The sequence below is a fragment of the Capra hircus genome, chromosome 7 (genome assembly GCF_001704415.2).
Source record: "Capra hircus breed San Clemente chromosome 7, ASM170441v1, whole genome shotgun sequence".
Lineage (NCBI taxonomy): Eukaryota > Metazoa > Chordata > Mammalia > Artiodactyla > Bovidae > Capra > Capra hircus.
Window position 1 is genome coordinate 106,481,600 of NC_030814.1, and position 21,114 is coordinate 106,502,713.

The following is a 21,114-nucleotide window of genomic DNA, read 5'->3' on the forward strand; positions in this document are numbered from 1 at the left end:
ACAACCCAACAGCAACAGAACCCCATCAAAAAATGGGCAGAAGATCTTAATAGACATTCCTTGAAAGAGGACAAATATGGCCAGGAGGCACATGAAAAGATGCTCAGTGTGGCTAATTATTAGAGAAATGCAAATCAATTTACAATGACATACCACCTCACACTGGTCAGAACGGTCACCATACCAGGAGAGTGGAAGATGACAGAGGAGTGAGATGGGGAGATTGCCAACCTCCCCACAAATACATGCGAAAAACTCATCAATATACAAAGCAGCCTCTGGGTGACAGCAGAAGACCCCAGGCCTCCAGGAGGGGCAAGCTAAGCTCCCTGAAACCAGGTAGGAGAGAGGATGGAGACATAAAAAGGGAAAAGACAGAGAACTTCTGGACAGGAGCATGTACCCCAAGAGAGGAAGGGAGTCCTGAAACAGGAAGGGTTCCCATGCACTGGGAAGCTCCCTCACAGGCAGGCCCAAGGGTGAGCGGCGGAATCTCAGAAAACTGGGCAAAGCAGGGACTAAGAGGGCAGAAAGCAGAGAAAGCTGCAATTCTCAGCCCATGAAAGGTGCTCGGACTGTGGCCCCGACCAGACAGCCGACTTGGGGAACTGAGAGAAGCCCATAGCAGTCCCGCAGCACAGAAGGCGGGCCGGGTTGCCTAGAGAGGGGCAGCATACAAACCTCTGCAGTGCACACAACCCTTGCGGTGCAGGAGACAGGCCGGGGTAGCTGAGAGTGGCACAGCATACAAACCTCTCCAGTGCACACAAACTGCGGGGTGCAGAGGACATGCCCAGGTTGCCAAGAAAGGCGTGGCATACAAACCTCTCCAGTGCATACAAACCTCAGTGCAGAGGGTGGGCCTGGGGAGCCAAAAGAACACATAAGCCCTGCAGCGTTGAGGCTGGGCCAGTGAGCCAAAACAAGTACACAAAAGCCCCGTGAAGCAGAGTGGCTGGTGAGCCGAAATAAGAGCACATAAGCCCTGCAATAATAGACAGTGGCCTGGTGAGCTGAGACAAGTGCACACAAGCCCCGTGACACAGAGGGCAAGCTCAGGGGGCTGACGGAAGCACATGCAAGTCTCTGAGATGCAGAGGGCAAGTCGGGGAGCTGAGAAAAGATCCTCACAAGCCCCTACCTAGCAAGCATTGGCCTGTGGTACAGGGTGGGACCAGGGAACAGAAGCATTGGCAAAGGTTCCAGGGACAAATAGAGGGTTGGTGGCAGATAAGATATGCTGAGACGTGGCTGTGGAAATAGAAGTGTCTAACACTGACTCATTGGAAAAGACCCTGATGCTGGAAAAGATAGAGGGCAGGAGGAGAAGGGGATGACAGAGGATGAGATGGTTGGATGGCATCACCAACTCGATGGACATGGGTTTGGGTGGACTCTGGGAGTTGGTGATAGACAGGGAGGCCTGACGTGCTACAGTTCATGGGGTTGCAGAGAGTTGGACACGACTAAGTGACTGAACTGAACTGACTGAACACTGCCAAAGCCAGAAGGATTGCCCAAAGATATACTGAACTCACAGACACCCCAAAACCTACTACTGGACACTTCACTGCCCTTCAGAGAGACAAGATCCAGCTCCATCAACCAGAACACAAGCACAAGCTCCCCAACCAGGAAAACATCACAGGACACTAATCCAACCCCATCCGTGGGGGCAGACCACAACCAAGAAGAACTACAACCTTGAGAACTTTTCTTATAAATCACACTGTTTATTCCCCCTACACATTTCTACCTTCACATTAGCCTTTTGCAGGGCTGTAGAGTTTTCCTCTTTGTTTTTCTTGTTTAAAAATTTCATTTTAAGATTTTTTTCTTTTTTTTAACCTTCTTTTTGTGATTTTTTCTGATTTTGTTTTTGATATATTTGACTAATTTTCTTATAGTTCTTTACCAGCTAATCCTGAATATATATAAATATTATAGTTAATATATATATAAATATTATGGCTAATCCTGAATATATAAAAATCTTTTCCACATATGTCTGTTTATCTTTGCTTTTCTATTTTTTCTTTTCTCCTTTTTTAACCTTCTTTTCCACCCCTTCCTTTTCTTTTCTCTGCCTTCTCCTGTTTTTTCCTCCTTTTCTTCCCCTTTTTTCCTTCACACTTTCTTTTTTCACCAGGTAAGTTAAATTGCTGAACTCTCTTTGCTATGTTCCCTAGTTTTCACTCCGCTCAGTTTTCCAGGTTGAGCTTTAGTTAGCTCTGCTTTTAACTGGTCAATATCACTTTGGGTTTCCCTCGTTCGCCAAGTCAGTCTCCTGTACTCTTTTCCTTAGAATGCTTTGGTTATAACTGTGTGTGTGTAGTGTGTGTATATATCCCATTATATCTGTAATTACCTGCTTGATCGTCCACTAGAACACAGACACAAGTCACCCCTAACAAGAAGTCAACACAAACCACTCAACCAAGCTTTCCCTCCAAGGGCAAAAACCAAAAGGAAGAATGAATACAACCGTAAAGCCTGGGAGACCTCAATTGGAGCAAGTTACAAAAAAAAGTGAAAAGACAGAGAAATACAGCACAAATGAAAGAACAAGGTAGAAACTCACAAGACCAAATAAACAAAGAGCAAATAAGCAATTTACCTGAAAGAGAAGTCAGAATAATGATAGTAAAGATGCTCCAAACATGTGAAAATAGAATGAAGAAAATGCAAGAAACAACACAGTTAATACAATCACCAAGGACATAGAAGAAGTTAAGAATAAGTAAACAAGCGAGTAACACAATTACTTCAATTAAAAATATTCAAGAAGGAACCAGTAGCAGAATAACTGGGGCAGAAGAAGGGATAAGTGAGCAGGAAGATAGAATGGTGGAAATAACTGCTGAAGAGCAGAATGAAGGAAGAAGAGTGAAAAAAATTGAGGGTAACCTCAGAGAAGTTTCGGCTTTCCTGGTGGCTCACCTGGTAAAGAATCCCCCTGCAATGTGGGAGACCTGGGTTCAATCTCTGGGTTGGGAAGATTCCCTGGAGAAGCAATGGCTACCCACTCCAGTATTCTGGCCCGGAGAATTCCATGGACTGTATATTCCATGGGGTCGCAAAGAGTCAAACACAGCTGAGCGACTTTCACTTCACTTCAGAGGCCTTTGGGACAATATTAAACACACCAACATTCGAGTTAAAGGGGTCCCAGAGGAAGAAGAAAAGAGAAAAGCACTGAGAAATTTTTTCAAGAAATGGTTGAAAACTTCCCCAGCATTGGAAAGGAAGTAGTCAATTAAGTCCAAGAAGTGCAGAGAGTCCCTTATAGGATAAACCCAAGGAGAAACACATTGAGACACATATTAGTCAAGCTAACAGAGATTAAGCATAAAGAAAGAATATTAAAAGCAGCAAGGGAAAAGCAACAAGTAACATATGAGGGAAAACCCATACAATTAACAGCGGATCTTTCAGCAGAGACTCTGCAGGACAGAAGGGAATGGCAGGATATATTTAAAGTACTGAAAGAAAAAGTCTACAACCAAGATTAGTATACCCAGCAAAGATCTCACTCAGAATTGATGGAGGAATCAAAAGCTTTATAGACAACAAAAGTTAAGAGAATTTAGCACCACCAAATCAGCCTTCCAACAAATACTAAAGGGACTTACATAGCCAATAAACACAAGAGAAAGGAAAGACCTACAAAAAGAAACCCAAAACAATTAAGAAAATGCCAATAGGAACATATATATCTAATAATTACCTTAAATGTAAATGGATTAAATGCACCAACCAAAAAATACAGACTGACTGAACGTTCAAATACAAAAGCAAGACCCATATATATGCTGCCTACAGGAGATGCATTTCAGACCTAGAAACACATACAGATTGAAGGTAAAAGTATGGAAAAAATACTCCATCTGAATGGAAACCAAAAGAAAGCTGGAGTGGCAATCGTTATTTCAGACAAAAATAGACTTTAAAATAAATATTATAAGAGACAAGTACACTACATAATGATCAAAGGATCAGTCCAAGAAGAAGACATAACAATTGTAAATATTTATTCACCCAACATAGGAGCACCTCAGTACATAAAGCAAACACTAACAGGCATAAGAGGGGAAATCAACAAGAACACAATAATAGTAGGGGATGTTAACACCCCATTTAACACCAATGGACAGATCATCAAAACAGACTCAATAAGGAAACACGAACCTTAAATGAAACATTAGACCAGATGGACATAATTGATATCTTCAGGACTTTCCACACAAATGCAGAAGAATACTTTCTTCTCAAGTGCACATGGAACATCTCCAGGATAGACAACATCTTGGGCCACAAATCAAGCCTCAGTAAATTTAAGAAAGTTGAAATTGTATCAAGCAGCGTCTCTGACCACAATACTATGAGACTAGATATTAACCCCAGGAAAATAAATGCAAAAAACACCAACTCATGGAGATTAAATAATACATTACTAAATAACAAAGAGGTCACTGAAAGTATAAGAAGGAAAATAAAAAGATTCCTAGAAACAAATGACAATGAAAACATGATGACCCCAAACCTATGGGATTCAGCAAAAGCAGTTCTAAGAGGGAAGTTTATAGCAATACAATCATACCTCAAGAAACACGAGGAACATAGAATAGACAACCTAACTTAACACCTAAAACAACTGGAAAAAGAACAAAAAAACCCAAAATTAGTAGAAGAAAAGAAATCATAAAGATCAGGGCAGAAATAAATGAAAAAGAAATGAAGGAAACAGTGGCAAAGATGAATAAAACTAAAAGCTGGTTCTTTGAGAAGATAAATAAAATTAACAAATCACTGGCCAGACTCATCAAGGTAAAAAAGAGAAAAATCAAATCAACAAAATTAGAAATGAAAAAGGAGAGCTTAAACAGGCAATGCAGAAATACAAAGGATCTTAAGAGGATATTATGTGCAACTATATACTAATAAAATTCAGTCCATGGAATTCTCCAGGCCAGAATACTGGAGTGGGTAGCCTTTCCCATCTCCAGGCAATTTTCCCAACCCAGGGATTGAACCCAGGTCTCTCGCATTGCAGGTGGATTCTTTACCAGCTGAGCCACAAGGGAAGCCCAATAAAATGGACACCCAAGAGGAAATAGACAGATTCTTAGAAAAGTTCAAGCTCCCAAGACTGAACCAGGAAGAAATAGATATTATGAACAAGCCAGTTACAAACACGAACTAAAAACTGTGATCAGAGATCTCCCCCAAAACAAAAGTCCAGGGCCATATGGCTTCACAAGGGAATTCTATCAGACATCTAGAGAAGAGCTAATGCCTATTTTTCTGAAACTCTTCCAAAAAGTTGCAGAGGAAAGAATACTTCCAAACTTATTCTACGAGGCCACCATCACCCTGATACTAAAACCAGGCAAAGACAATACAAAAAAAAATAAAATTAGAGGCCAATATCACTGATGAATATAGATGCAAAGATCCGTAAGAAAATTCTAGCAAGCAAAACTCAGCAACACATTAAAAAGCTCATACACCAAGATCAAGTTGGGTTTATTCTAGGGGTGCAAGTATTCTTCAATATACACAACTCAATCAGTGTGATACACCATATTAACAAACTGAAAGATAAAAACCATATGATCATCTCAATAGAAGAAAAAAAAGCCTTTTGACAAAATTCAGCACCCATTTATGATAAAAACGTGTCAAAAAAGTGGGCATAGAAGGAACCTACGTCAACATAGTAAAGACCAAATATGATCAGCCCACAGCAAACATTCTCAGTGGTGAGAGACTAAAAGCATTCCCTCTAAGATCAAGACAAGGGTGTCCAGTCTCACCACTATTATTCAACATAGCTTTGGAAGTCCTAGCTATGGCAATTAGAGAAGAAAAAGAAATAAAAGGAATCCAGATCAGAAAAGAAGAAGTAAAACTCTCACTGTTTGCAGATGACATGATCGTATACACAGAAAATCCAAAAGAAACTATCAGAAAAATACTAGAGCTAATCAGTGAATTCAGCAAAGTCGTGGGATACAAGGTCAACACACAGAAATCACTTGCATTCCTCTATACTGATAATGAAAAATCAGAAAGAGAAATTAAGGAGTCAATCCCATTCACCATTGCCGTGAAAAGAAAAAAGTATCTAGGAATAAACCTACCGAAGGAGACAAAACAACTGTATATGGAATATTATAAGACACTGATGAAAGAAATAAAAGATGGAGAGAGATTCCGTGTTCCTGGGTAGGAAGAATAAATATTGTGAAAGTAACTATACTACTAAATGCACTCTGCAGATTCAATGTGATCTCTATCAAGTTACCAATGGCATTTTTCATAGACCTAAAACAAAAACTTTCACAGTTCATGTGTGCTTAGTCACTCAGTCATGTCTGACTCTTTGAGACACGATAAACTATAGCCTGCCAGGTTCCTCCATCCATGAGGATTCTCCAGACAAGAATACTGGGGTGGGTTGCCATGCCCTCCTCTAGGGGATCTTCCTAACCCAGGGATCGAACCCAGGTCTTCCACATTGCAGGCAGATTCTCTCCTATCTCTACCAGGGAAGCCCACAATTTATATGGAAACACAAAAGACTGTGAATAGACAAAGGAGTCTTGAGAAAGAATGGAGCTGGAGGAATCAACCTTCCTGACTTCAGACTATACTACAAACCCATAGTCATCAAGACAGTATGGTACTGGTACAAAACAGAAATATAGACTAGTGGAACAAGATAGAGAGCCCAGAGATAAACTCATACACCTATGGGTACTTTGTTGTTTTACAAAGGAGGCAGGAATATACAATGGGGCAAAGATAGTCTCTTCAATAAGTGTTGCTGGGAAAACTGGACAGCTACGTGCAAAAGAATGAAATCAGAACACTTCCTAACACCATACACAAAGATAAACTCAAAATGGATTAAAGCCCTAAATATAAGAACAGAGACTATAAAACTCTTAGAGGAAAACATAGGCAGGACACTCGATAACATAAATCAAAGTAAGATCTTCCATGACCCACCTCCTGGAGTAATGGAAATAAAAGCAAAAATAAATAAGTGGGACCTAATTAAACTTAAAAGCTTTTGCACAGCAAAGGAAACTAAAAACATGGTGAAAAGACAACCCTCAGAATAGAAGAAAATAGCAAAGGAGACAACTGACAAAGAATTAATTTCCAAAATATACAAGCAGCTCATACAACTCAAAACCAAAAAAACAACCCAATCAAAAAGTGGGAAAAAATCTAAACACATTTTTCCAAAGAAGACATACAGTTAGCTAACAAACACATGAAAAGATGCTCAACATCACTCATTATCAGAGAGATGCAAATCAAAACCACAATGAGGTACCATCTCATGCTGGTCAGAATCAGTTCAGTTCAGTCGCTCAGCCGTGTCCAACTTTTTGCGACCCCATGAACCACAGCATGCCAGGCCTCCCTGTCCATCACCAACTCCCAGAGTCCACCCAACCCATGTCCATCGAGTTGGTGATGCCATTCAACCATCTCATTCTCTGTCGTCCCCTTCTCCTCCTGCCCTCAATCTTTCCCAGCATCAGGGTCTTTTCAAATGAGTCAGTTCTTTGCATCAGGTGGCCAAAGTATTGGAGTTTCAGCTTCAACATCAGTCCTTCCAATGAACACCCAGGACTCATCTCCTTTAGGATGAACTGGTTGGATCTCCTTGCAGTCCAAGGGACTCTCAAGAGTCTTCTCCAACACCACAGTTCAAAAGCATCAATTCTAGTCAGAATGGCTGCCATCAAAAAGTCTACGAGCAATAAATGCTGGAGAGGATGTGGAGAAAAGAGAACCCTCTTGCATTGCTGGTAGGAATGTAAATTGATACAGCCATTATGGAAGATGGTATGGAGGTACATTAAAAAACTAGGAATAAAATCACCATATGACCCAGCAATCCCACTCAGGCATATACCCTGAGGAAAACAAAATTGAAAAAGACCCATGAACCCCAGTGTTCATTGCAGCACTGTCTACAATAGCTAGAACATGGAAGCAACCAAGATTTCCATTGACTTTAGCAGATGTAAACTGTTATATATAGGATGGATAAACAACAAGGTCCTACTGTATAGCACAGAGAACTATATTCCACATCCTATAATAAACCATAGTGGAAAAAAATTTTAAAAAAGAATGTCTGTGTGTATAACTCAGTCACTTTCCTGTACATCACAGATTGGCACAACACTGTAAATCAACTATACTTCAATTTTGAAAGTAAACTTTCTAGTAACAGTAAAAAATAAACAGAAGCAGACTAATTTTAATAAATATTTTACTTGACCCAGTATACTCAAAATCTTATTATTTCAACATGTGGTGTTGTTGCTCAGTTGTGTCTGACTCTTTGCAATCCCATAGACTGCAGCACACCAGCCTTTCCTGTCCTTCACTATCTCCTGGAGTTTGCTCAAACTCTTGTCCATTGAGTCAGTGATTGCATCCAACCATCTCATCCTCTGCCATCCCCTTCTCCTCCTGCCTTCAGTCTTTCCCAGCATCAGGGTCTTTTCCAGTGAGTTGGCTCTTCACATCAGGTGGCCAAAGTATTGGAGCCTCAGCTTCAGCATCAGTCCTTCCAATGAATATTCATGGTTGATTTCCTTTAGGATTGAATGGTTGGATCTCCTTGCTGTCCAAGGGACTCTCAAGAGTCTTCTCTAGCACCACAGTTTGAAAGCATTAACTCTTTGGCACTCAGCCTTCTTTATGGTCCAGCTCTCGTATCCATACATCTCACATCTCCACATGTTATGAGTATTAAATTATTGAGGTATCATATATATATATGTATGTGTGTATATATATAAATATTTTTTAGTAAATATTCTAGTGTGTATTATATAAATAGCGCTTCGCAATTCAAACTAGGCACCTTTTAAGCACTGAACATCCGTTGGTAGATGGTGCCAATAGTATCAGGCAGGAAGTCATAGACAAGTCACCAAAAACCAAAGATTTTAAAGCAGACAGGGGAAAAAAACATGTTCTATACATAGAATCAATATCTGAATGTCCATTGGCTCCTCATTAGAGACAACAGTGGCCAGAAAACAATAATGACTTTTTTATATGCTGAAAGAAAAACACTGTCAACTCCAAATTCTGTAAACAATGAAAATATTCTTCAAGAATGAAGGTAAAATAAAGGCATTTTCAGATAAAAGAAAACAAAGCTAACTCATCATCAGCAGTTCTGCAGTATAAGACATGCTAAAGGAAGTTCTTCAAGTTAAAAGGAAATAATGCCAGATGTAATCTTAAGAAGGAAATAAAGAGTATTAAAAGTGGTGACTGTCTGGATAAAGATATGTATTATAGAAATATATAACTAATTTTTCCTCTCAGTTTCTGTGGTATGCATATGCTTGTTTAAAGCAAAAATATAATCTTGTGTTACGGAGTTTATCATGTAAGTGGATGTAATGTATATGCCAACTGTGAATATGCAACTCATTAAGGTCTGGACTGGAAAAGCTTTGTCTCCAGGGATGGCTGAATGGCTGTTTTTTGATTCCTGGCCAAGATAAGGGCAATGGATGTGCTCTTACTTGATCTGTTTCTAGTTTTCTTTCTTTGACTGTACTGGGCCTTTGTTGCTGCATGGCCTCTTCTCTAGTTGCAGAGTGTTGGGGCTACTCTCTGCTTGCAGTGCGTGGACTTCTCACTGTGATGGCGTCTCTTGCTGCACAGGCCAGGCTCTAGGGCATGAGGGCTTCGGTAGTTACGGCATGTGGGCTCGGTAATTACAGCTCTCAGGTTCCAGAGCACAGGTTCAATAGTTCTGCACAAGCTTAGCTGCTCTTAGGCATGTGGGAGCTTCCTGGCTCAGGGACTGAACCTGTGTCTCCTGCATTGACAGGCGGATTCTTTACCACTGAGCAACCAGGGAAGCCCTGGATGTACTCTTTGAATGCTACTGACCACCCTCAGGATCATGTTCACTTGATTTGCAACTGGCTTATACGGTATGTCAAGCCATGCTTGATGCATAAAAAGCCCCTGCTGAGCGCTTCTCCTTTGAGCTCCCCCAAACCAAGAATTCTCATCTATTAATAGATCCAATGACACAGCATAGTCTGTGCATGCAAATGAGGAGACTCATGAAGCATCTCTGGCTTCCAGTACTTTCCTACACAGTTTTTATTTGGCTGCAGTGTACCCTTTGGGCTTCCAGGTGGCTCAGTGGTAAAGAATCCATCTGCCAATGCAGGAGATGCAGGTTTGATCCCTGGGTCAGGAATATTCCCTGAAGAAGGAAATGGCAACCCTCTTCGGTATTCTTGCCTGGGAAATTCCATGGACAGAGGAGCCTGACAGGAGGACAGAGGAGCCATGTGGTTGCAAAAGAATCAATGACTAACTAACATTAAAATTGTACTGCTTGCCTTCCATGGGCAGTCTCAGAGTGACCTGATGAGTCCTGTCAACTTTATGATCTGGGAATGTCTTTGTAATAACTTTTGTAACAACTACAACGTGAACAAGAACCATATGTTTGCAAGGTTTTTACCTTCTATGTGAAATCATATATTAGCTCTAAATATGCTGTGAAGAACTAAGAATGTATATTATGATTCTCAGCAGCCATCAAAAATGCAAAGCTAAAAAATGAATATGTAAATTAAAGTGGAATCTTAAAAAAATGTCAAAACAAACATGCACCCTGTAAAAAATGTAAGCCTAATGAAGGATATAAGTGGTAGAGTGCCATTCTGTCCCTCTCTAAAATATCAAATAATAATCTGGGACAGCTTGTTGTTTTCTTCCAGATATTTTTGTGTGCTCCTGTGCATATACAGATAAAGAATTTTTCAACACATATTGACTGGGAGCTTGCTTTTTCATATGAATTGATAATATATCACAGTCAAATTCCAATGTCTGGCATACAAATCTACCTCATTCTGTTTAATGACTTTATAACATTTCATGGGCTAAATGCAGTATAAATTGCTTATCTATTCCTTTCTTGACAGATAATATAGGTGTCTTGAAAATTTCACCATTGTATTAGTTTCCATTGTTTCTATTACAAATTATAACAAATTGAGTGGCTAAAACAACATAAATTTATTCTCCTGTAGTTGTGGAGGTCAGAAGTGTGAAATCATTTTCACTGACTTCAGGTCAAGTTCTCAGCAGGGCTGATTCTTTCTGCCTTGGCTCTAGGGCGAGGGGTGGGGAATTTGTTTCCTGGTCTTGTTTTCATCTTCTAGTGGCCCCCTATCTTTCTTGGTCTGTGGCCTTTTCAAGCATCTTTAAAGCATATCATTTGAGTCTCTGCTTCCATCATTACATAGCCTTCTGTTCTAACTCCTTTTCTGTTCTTCTTACAAGGACTGTTAAGATTACACCAGATCCCCCTTATAATAATCCAGAATAATCTCTCCCCATGCTCAGAATCCTTCAACAGATCCTCAAAGTCCCATTTGTCATATGTACAATGTTTACAGGTTTATTATTAAACCTACCATAACCATTAACTTACAAGTAATGTTTTAGTGAACATCCATGAGCAGATATCCCTACCCAGTTGTGTGATTATTCCTTGTAGTAGGATCCTAGAAGTAGAAATGCAAAATCATAGTGATGTACCTTTTACCTTTTGATAAGATTCTAATAATACCCACTAAGCCTTGTACTGTTTGTCACTCCCTTCAGCCCTTTAATTAAAAAAAAAAAAAAATTGGCATCTGCCTTCTTACTGGGATTCTCTTGGAAAGTCTTACCTTCTCAGCATTTCCCTTTTGCACCTGTGTAGTACTTCAGTTCTTCTAATTTTCTCTAGGCAACAGAACTCATCTGACAATATAGCTTAGAGATCTGTCTACCTGAATTCACTTAGAGCTCCGCCACTTGAACAGTATTAGCTAGGAAAGATTTTGTAACCTTTCTGGACTGTTTCTTTATCTGCAAAATTATTTATAGTGTCTTCCTAATAGAATATCTATGAAACTTAAATTGGCTACTATCATAGTCTATAGTCTATTCTATCATAGTGTCTAACATCTTTGTGACCCCATGGACTATAGCCCACCAGGCTCCTCCCATGGAATTCTCCAGGCAAGAATACTGGAGTGGGTAGCTATTGTCTTCTCCCGGGGATTTCTGACCAGGGATCCAACCCTGGTCTCCTGCACTGCAGGCTGATTCTTTACCATCTGAGCCACCAGGGAAGCCCATCAATAGACATTAAGCAATATTATTTTTTTTATTATTTGCTTTATGTCTCAGAAACTCTTTTTTTTTCTGTTCTACTAGTGATATTTCTCCTAGTTTTCCAGCACTGCTCTAAACATACTCTGATTTTTTCTTTTCATTTAATTTGGATTTTGTATTTAATTTAATTTTTTTTTTTTTACTTTATTTTACTTTACAATACTGTATTGGTTTTGCCATACATCAACATCGATAACCCTATACGCAAGACAGCAAAAGAGACACAGATGTATAGAACAGTCTTTTGGACTAATTTGGATTTTGAATTGGAAGGAGGAGATAAATGGACTCTGACAATATAAATTCCTTCTCGGCAGGAAATTTGCCCTTTTTTCCCATACCCTCACAAACATGCCATGTGTCTTTGCTCCAAGTGGGTACTCGATAAATATTTGTTTGTTAGTTGATGGGTGGTTCCAAAAGTAACGTAAATAGTTGCTTTGAAATATTTAGAATCCTGAGACATTTTCAGACTAGTTGCTACACATCCTAGTGTCTTCTTACCAAGTCTTTCAGGGGACATGCTCCTGGGTCAACAGGAACGGGTTTGCCGTTACAGGAGTCAGTGGCGTTTAGGGATATCGCTGTGCTCTTCAGCCGGGACGAGTGGCTGTGCCTAGACTCTGCGCAGAGAACCTTGTACCGGGAGGTGATGCTGGAGAACTACAGCACCCTGGTCTCGCTGGGTAAGGAGGCTTGCCTGTCCTGGAGAGTCTGCTGTGGGAGACTTCAGAGCGCCCTTGGAGGTTCAGAGTCTGCAGGTTTCTGTCCTCTGCCCTGGGAAAGGACAAATCTCTGTAGAATTAAAAGTGTACCTGTCTGTTTTGATGCCCTTCCTGCTGCTCTTTGTCCTCTGCCTCCCTCCCACCCCACCTCCTTAATAGTTCCCTCCTACTCCAATGATTGGAACCCAGTTTAGATTCTGAAAAGTGCGTAGGACTCCCATCGTCACGGCATTCATAGACAGGGTCCCATATTGTTTCTGAACCAAGACCCACCTCCTGCTCCATCCCCGTGAAGGCCTCAGTCCTCTCAAGGGTGCTTTTGCTGCCTGCTTTGCCTCTCTGTACTTGTGTTATCTTCCCTGTAGGTTCTGGTTTGAGTTTGGGGCTTGCTTTTCATGCCATTTGTTCAAACTCCATTTCCTTCCTGATGAGCAGGGATTCCATTTTCAATGCCAGAGCTGATCTGCCAGTTGCAACAAGGAGAAGATCCCTGTATGGTGGAAAGAGAAATCCCTCAAGATACCTGCCTTGGTGAGTAAGTGACTGGGGGATGGGCACACGTGTCTTTATACATAAGCAGGTGGTGAGGAGTGTTCAAAAACTCTCCTGGAAATTCTGAGCGCTATTGAAATGCTCAGAGCCACCTGACAAGGCTCCTTGGTTGTAATGGTTTTCTTTCATCAAGAAGGTCCTTGTCTTGACATTTTCCTTCTCATACCACTCCCTGCCTTCTCTTTCCCTCCCCACCACCTTTTGTTTTGCAGCCTCACTCACTTCCATCACCTCTTGATCTTCATGTTATTTTTCCATCTGCATTTACACATGTTCATTCATGTCTGACAGATGTTTTAACGCTACACCTTCTGCCATGTTTTGAATTTTTTAAAACAATTTTTTCATTTCTCTTTTACCATCCACATATTTCAAAGTATTATTAACATTCCTTTGTCTCTGATTTCTTATTTTGTTGGTGACTAGATTGTCATGTCCCACTGTTATATATTCTCTCAGCTGTTGTTAACATTACCACTGTAGCCTTTCCAGTCCAGGGGTCAGCAAGCATGTTGTTCCTGGTGGGCTGCAGTGCACGGAGTCACAGAGAGTCGAATGTGACTGATCACACAGCACCACCACCACCAGCTAGTGCAGTATAGCATTAAGGATCATGGTTTGAATTTAGACATTCCGAATTTTGCCTTACCCTTACCACTGCTTACATGTGCTATAGGAAGGTTACCTACCTTCTCTGAGCCTCTTTTTTCTCACTCATTTTCCATGCCATGAGCACAGTGATCTTTTTGAAACTCAGGTATTTGTCCTGTACTTTAAGAGACTTCATTGTTTCTCCATTATCCATGGAGTAAAGAAAGATTCCTTAATATGACATTAAACCTGCATCTTAGCCTGTCTTCATATTCCTTTATGGTCTCATCAGTGGCCACTTCCTCTTCAGCTCAGTGTTCTGACTATACATCTGCATATTCACTATCATTTGTGTGTTATTCCTTCAGCTTGAATCACCTCTTCTACCTTGTCCATTGGTAAACTATTTATCTTTCAAGATCCATTTGTCCACCTAATTTGCCACTCTTATCTGTAGATTTTTCTTAACTTTCCTCAGTTGTTTTCTTGCTAAGTCATCTCTGACTCTTTGCGACACTATGGACTAGCCTGCAAGGCTCCTCTGTCCATGGAATTTTCCAGGCAAGAATACTAGAGTGGGTTGCCATTTCCTACTCCAGGGCATCTTCACATCCCAGGGATTGAACCCATGTCCTTTGCATCTCCTGCATTGGCAGGCAGAATCTTTACCACTGCACCACCTGGGAAGCCCTCCTACTTCCCAGTCAGCAGTAATTTTTCCATCATTTAGTTCATACAGCACTTTCTACATAGTTGGAGTACATTGATTATTGTATCTATCACAATGAATTATAGTTATGTTTAATTATTTTTCTAATAAGATTGTGCATATTTAAGGGAGAGGCCAGATCTTTGAATTCTGTTCCTCAAGCATTTGCTATATTAGATTTAGTAATATTTAAAATTTTTTTAAAATTCTGTTTTAATTGAATTAATTACCTCTCTGATTAACTCAGTGCTGATGAGGCTCAAGTTACTCAATTCAGCCAGACCACATTATTTTTCAGATTCCATTCTGTCCTTCCTCTGATCCAAGCTGCCCATTTTACCAAATATAAACATTTTTGCCTTGTTATTATCTGTCTAAGAATTTATAGCACCTTCTGTTAGTAAATTCTTCTGCTGGTTATTTAGTAACTGTATATTTGGCCTTACTGTGCTTAACCTAAATTTTAACTAGTTCCAACTCAAATTCCCTTCTTTAGTCATTAGTCAGTTCAGTTCAGTCGCTCTGTCATGTCTGACTCTTTGCGACCGCATGAATCACAGCATGCCAAACCTCCCTGTCCATCACCAGCTCCCAGAGTTTACTCAGACTCATGTCCATCGAGTCAGTGATGCCATCTAGCCATCTTATCCTCTGTCGTCCCCTTCTCCTCCTACCCCCAATCCCTCCTAGCATCAGAGTCTTTTCCAATGAGTCAACTCTTTGCATGAGGTGGCCAAAGTACTGGAGTTTCAGCTTTAGCATCATTCCTTCCAAAGAAATCCCAGGGCTGATCTCCTTCAGAATGGACTAGGTGGATCTCCTTGCAGTCCAAGGGACTCTCAAGAGTCTTCTCCAACACGGCACTTCAAAAGCATCAATTCTTCAGCGCTCAGCTTTCTTCACAGTCCAACTCTCACATCCACACATGACCACAGGAAAAACCATAGCCTTTACTAGACAGACCTTTGTTGGCAAAGTAATGTCTCTGCTTTTGAATATACTATCTAGGTTGGTCATAACTTTTCTTCCAAGGAGTAAGCGTCTTAATTTCATGGCTGCAGTCACCATCTGCAGTGATTTTGGAGCCCCCCAAAATAAAGTCTGACACTGTTTCCACTGTTTCCCCATCTATTTCCCATGAAGTGATGGGACCAGATGCCATGATCTTCATTTTCTGAATGTTGAGCTTTAAGCCAACTTTTTCACTCTTCTCTTTCACTTTCCTCAAGAGGCTTTTTAGTTCCTCTTCACTTTCTGCCATAAGGGTGGTGTCATATGCATATCTGAGGTTATAGATGTTTCTCCCAGCCATCTTGATTGCAGCTTGTGTTTCTTCCAGCCCAGCATTTCTCATGATGTACTCTGCATATAAGTTAAATAAGCAGGGTGACAATATACAGCCTTGATGTACTCCTATCTGATAGATAGAGTCCCTGATGAATTATGGACAGAGGTTCATGACATTGTACAGGAGACAGGGATCAAGACCATCCCCATAGAAAAGAAATGCAAAAAAACAAAATGGCTGTCTGAGGAGGCCTTACAAATAGCTGTGAAATGAAGAGAAGCAAAAAGCAAAGGAGAGAAGGAAAGATATAAGCATCTGCATGCAGAGTTCCAAAGAATAGCAAGAAGAGATAAGAAAACCTTCCTCAGCGATCAATGCAAAGAAATAGAGGCAAACAACAGAATGGGAAAGACTAGAGATCTCTTCAAGAAAATCACAGATATCAAGGGAACATTTCATGCAAAGATGGGCACAATAAAGGACAGAAATGATATGGACCTAACAGAAGCAGAAGATATTAAGAAGAGGTGGCAAGAATACACAGAAGAACTGTACAAAAAGGATCTTCACGACCCAGATAATCACAATGGTGTGATAACTCACCTAGAGCCAGACATCCTGCAATGCGAAGTCAAGTGGGCCTTGGAAAGCATCACTGCGAACAAAGCTAGTGGAGGTGATGGAATTCCAGGGGAGCTCTTTCAAATCCTGAAAGATGATGTTGTGAAAGTGCTGCATTCAATATGCCAGCAAATTTGGAAAACTCAGCAGTGGCCACAGGACTGGAAAAGGTCAGTTTTCATTCCAATCCCAAAGAAAGGCAATGCCAAAGAATGCTCAAACTACCGCACAATTGCACTCATCTCACACGCTAGTAAAGTAATGCTCAAAATTCCCCAAGCCAGGCTTCAGCCATACGTGAACTGTGAACTTCCAGATGTTCAAGCTAGTTTTAGAAAAGGCAGAGGAACCAGGGATCAAATTCCCAACATCCACTGGATCATGGAAAAAGCAAGAGAGTTCCAGAAAAACATCTATTTCTGCTTTATTTACTATGCCAAAGCCTTTGACTGTGTGGATCACCATAAACTGTGGAAAATTCTGAAAGAGATAGGAATACCAGACCATCTGTCCTGCCTCTTGAGAAACCTATATGCAGGTCAGGAAGCAACAGTTAGAATTGGACATGGAACAACAGACTGGTTCCAAATAGGAAGCAGAGTACGTCAAGGCTGTATTGTCTTTAGTCAATAAGCGCCCCCAAATAGGTTTACTTTCCCCACAGATGACTTTAACAGGCCTTCTTTTTGACTCACAGGTTCCTGTTTTCTTTTTCTATTGAAATCCAACCCACTTCTATTGTCTATCTTCCATTCCTTACCAATATTATTGATATTTGTATCCTCATTTTCTGAACCTCAAGTCTGAATTATGCAGTTGAGTCTTCTCAGATCATGGAGAAATGAACTATTACTGTTTGGCCATTTATTTTTTTCCTATTATCATTGCTAATTATTCAGTATTTGTTCAATAAATGACTGAGTCTCAGGAGTCCACTAAGAGAGGAGAGGTCTCTTCATTTTCAAGGTTACTTGCCCTTCATAATAATTTTTCCAACTTGGTCACTCTGCTCATTCATTCTTTATTTTTTTATCTAAGACATTCTAACTGTGTACTTAGCTTGTACACAATAAAAAATTAACAAATCATCATAAGACATAGTTACTGCTCTCCTTGAACAAATAACTTTGAATTATTTTCACAAACTTTATATATGTAAGTTAAGTGATTGAATGTTTTGAAAATATGTTTTGAAATTTGAAGAAAGAGGTGGATTATTTAGGCTTAAGTAATTGAGTTTTTGTAAAGAAATAAGATTAGAGTAGTAGGGTAAGTTTCTAGATGGACAGGGAAGATCATATTGTGAGAAAGAGTAAAAAGAAAGAAGGTACCTGGCTGATCCTTGAAAATCTAAACTGCTAGGCTTCCCATGGATACCATTAAGAAAGATCTATATTCTTATACAGATTTATAGCCTATATTTCTTATTCTTATTTAATTTCAATAAAATATCTTTATTACTAAAACCAGATAAATTTTATTATCATAGATAATCTATATTTTATTTAAGTTGTATAATTTATTTAAGCACCTGCTGCTGCTGCTGCTGCTGCTGCTGCTGCTGCTGCTGCTGCTGCTGCTGCTGCTGCTAAGTCGCTTCAGACGTGTCCGACTCTGTGTGACCCCATAGACGGCAGCCCACCAGGCTCCCCTGTCCCTGGGATTCTCCAGGCAAGAACGCTGGAGTGGGTTGCCATTTCCTCATACAGTCACCTAATTAGTGATATAACTTTAATCTATTTTCAATCATGGATTGATGAAAGTAAGCCAGAGTTAACTCAGAGTTTCTTAGAATCAGCTCAAGCTAAATCTTTTCACTTTAGAGTCAGATCTGAGCCTGGGACTTGGGCATAGTTGAGAACTTCACATCTCATATAGACTCTTGTTAGTCTCAAAAGATCCCTGTCTTTACTTCTCTCAGATGGCAATATCTTCGTTGTCACTGTTAATTTGTCCACACGACTCCTGTTTACTTCTCCTTCCATTCTGTCCTGTTTTTCTCTAGATTCAAGTCCATATTTGAAATTATATGATATCAAACTCTCTTCTAGCAGAGGAGCCACTATTTTGCTTTATTCCAGGTTTCAAGACATGGCCTGAAATAGAAGCATTGCCTTGCAAACAGGACATTTCTACAGGAGAAACATCTCAAGGAATAATAATGAAAAACTCCATTAAGTTGGACATCAAGTGTGGAGAAGCTTTGGAATTTGAGGGCAGGACACAAAAAGAGCAACAGAAAAAAACTCTCAGGCAAATGGTAGCCTCACAGAAGAAAACCATCAGTGGAGCTGGAGACCAGACAAGTCTTGAATTAGGGAAAGGCTTATTTATAAATACAGTTCTTATTAGACAACAAAATGTTCCTACAGAAAGAGTACCCAGTATATATTATACTTTTGGGAGAGATTTTAAACAAAATTTTGATCTAATGAGATGTTTCCAGATTTACCCAGGAGAAAAACCTCATATTTACAATGAATGCGAAAAAAGCTTCAATCAGAGTCGTCATCTTATTGAACACCAGAGAATTCTTACTGGTGAGAAACCTTACAAATGTAATGAGTGTGGGAAAACCTTCAGCCACAGATCATCACTTCTTGCCCATCAGAGAATTCATACTGGAGAGAAACCTTACAAATGTAATCAATGTGAGAAAGCATTTAGTAGCAGTTCAACCCTTATCAAACATTTGAGAGTGCATACTGGAGAGAAACCCTATCAGTGTAAGGACTGTGGTAAAGCTTTTAGCCAGTGTTCAACCCTCACTGTACATCAGAGAATTCATACTGGAGAAAAACTCTATAAGTGTGGAGAATGTGAGAAGGCCTTCAATTGTAGAGCAAAGCTTCATAGACACCAACAAATCCATACAGGTGAGAAACCCTATAAATGTAGTGAATGTGGGAAAAGTTACAGCCAGTTTACATCCCTGGCTGAACATCAGAGGCTTCATACTGGAGAACAACTGTGTAAATGCTTGGAATGTGGGAAAAATTTCACTCGCATCTCAACCTTTATTGAACATCAGCGGATTCATACTGGACAAAAACCATATCAGTGTAATGAATGTGGGAAAGCCTTCAACCAGTATTCATCCTTTAATGACCATCGGAAAATTCATACTGGAGAAAAACTTTACACGTGTGGAGAATGTGGGAAAGCCTTTGGTTGCAAATCTAACCTTTATAGGCATCAGAGAATCCATACTGGAGAGAAGCCATATCAGTGTAATCAGTGTGGAAAAGCTTTCAGCCAGTATTCATTCCTAACTGAACATGAGAGAATCCATACTGGAGAGAAACTCTATAAATGTATGGAATGTGGGAAAGCCTACAGTTACAGATCAAACCTTTGTAGACACAAAAAAGTTCACAATAAAGAAAAACTCTATAAATGGAAAGAATATGGGATCAGAGATTTCTTAGAGGAGATAAGCCCTATGAGGTTTAATTCATGTCTGAAATAATTTAAGGGTTCTCATTGGAGAATAATCAGGAGAGTAATAAATAAGGCACAGACTTCTGATAGATCAAGTCTTTTTAGTACTTCTCTTAGAGAAAATATGCAAGTTATCACTAAGTAATGGTAAAATTGACCAACGAATATTAAGAGCACTGCCTTGTCAAATTTTATAAGAACCAGTAAATTTAAGGTTTCTAAAAACATAAAAATTTTCAATTCACAGAAAATTGTAAAAGACCTAACTTCTAAAAAATGAAGACAATGGAATATAAGTTTTATTTCTTTCATTAGACTTTGTTGCCTTTCTAACAGTAAGCTTCAATATGAATTTTCTTTTATTTTTTATTTATTTTTTTAAAAAATAGGAATTTAGTTATTTTAATTAGGGGTTAATTACTTTACAATATTGTGTTGGTTTTGCCATTAAAATGAATTTTCTTTTTAAGGCAGTCACTGAGTTATTAATAATGTGAATAAGTGTGGGGCCTTATTTTCTAAAATGACAGATAGATATAGGACATGCTCTCTTTCATAAAGAGAAGCTAAAGATAAGAAGAAATTCTTTAGATTTTCACATGGAAATAATTAAGCTCACTTTTCATGAACTGCCTCACCAGCAATTTATATTTATAAATATACATGTATGTATATGTGTGTTAGTTGCTCAGTCATGTCTGACTCTTTGCAACCCTGTGGACTGTATAGCTCACCAGGCTCTTCTGTCCATGGAATTCTCCAGGCAGGAATACTGGAGTGGGTAGCCATTCCCTTCACCAGAGGATCTTCCTGATCCAGGGCTCAAACCTGGGTCTCTTGCTTTGCAAGCAGATTCTTTACTGTGGCCTGAGCCACCAGTGATAGACATAAATGTGTGTATGTATTCATGTGTATATATACACACAGAGAGAGTTTTGGTG

The 21,114-nt window shown here is 39.7% G+C and overlaps 1 protein-coding gene across 3 annotated transcripts in view; it reads left to right on the top strand.

Moving 5' to 3' along the window:
• ZNF354C (zinc finger protein 354C) overlaps positions 1-20,877 on the top strand; it is a 70,135-nt gene extending 49,258 nt beyond the window's left edge. For all 3 annotated transcript variants that reach the window (XM_018051568.1, XM_018051569.1, XM_018051567.1), the window contains exons 3-5: positions 12,806-12,932; positions 13,407-13,502; positions 18,814-20,877. In XM_018051568.1, coding sequence (XP_017907057.1) covers positions 12,806-12,932; positions 13,407-13,502; positions 18,814-20,201 — 1,611 coding nt within the window. In that variant the 3' untranslated portion in view covers positions 20,202-20,877. The remainder of the gene's footprint in view (positions 1-12,805; positions 12,933-13,406; positions 13,503-18,813) is intronic.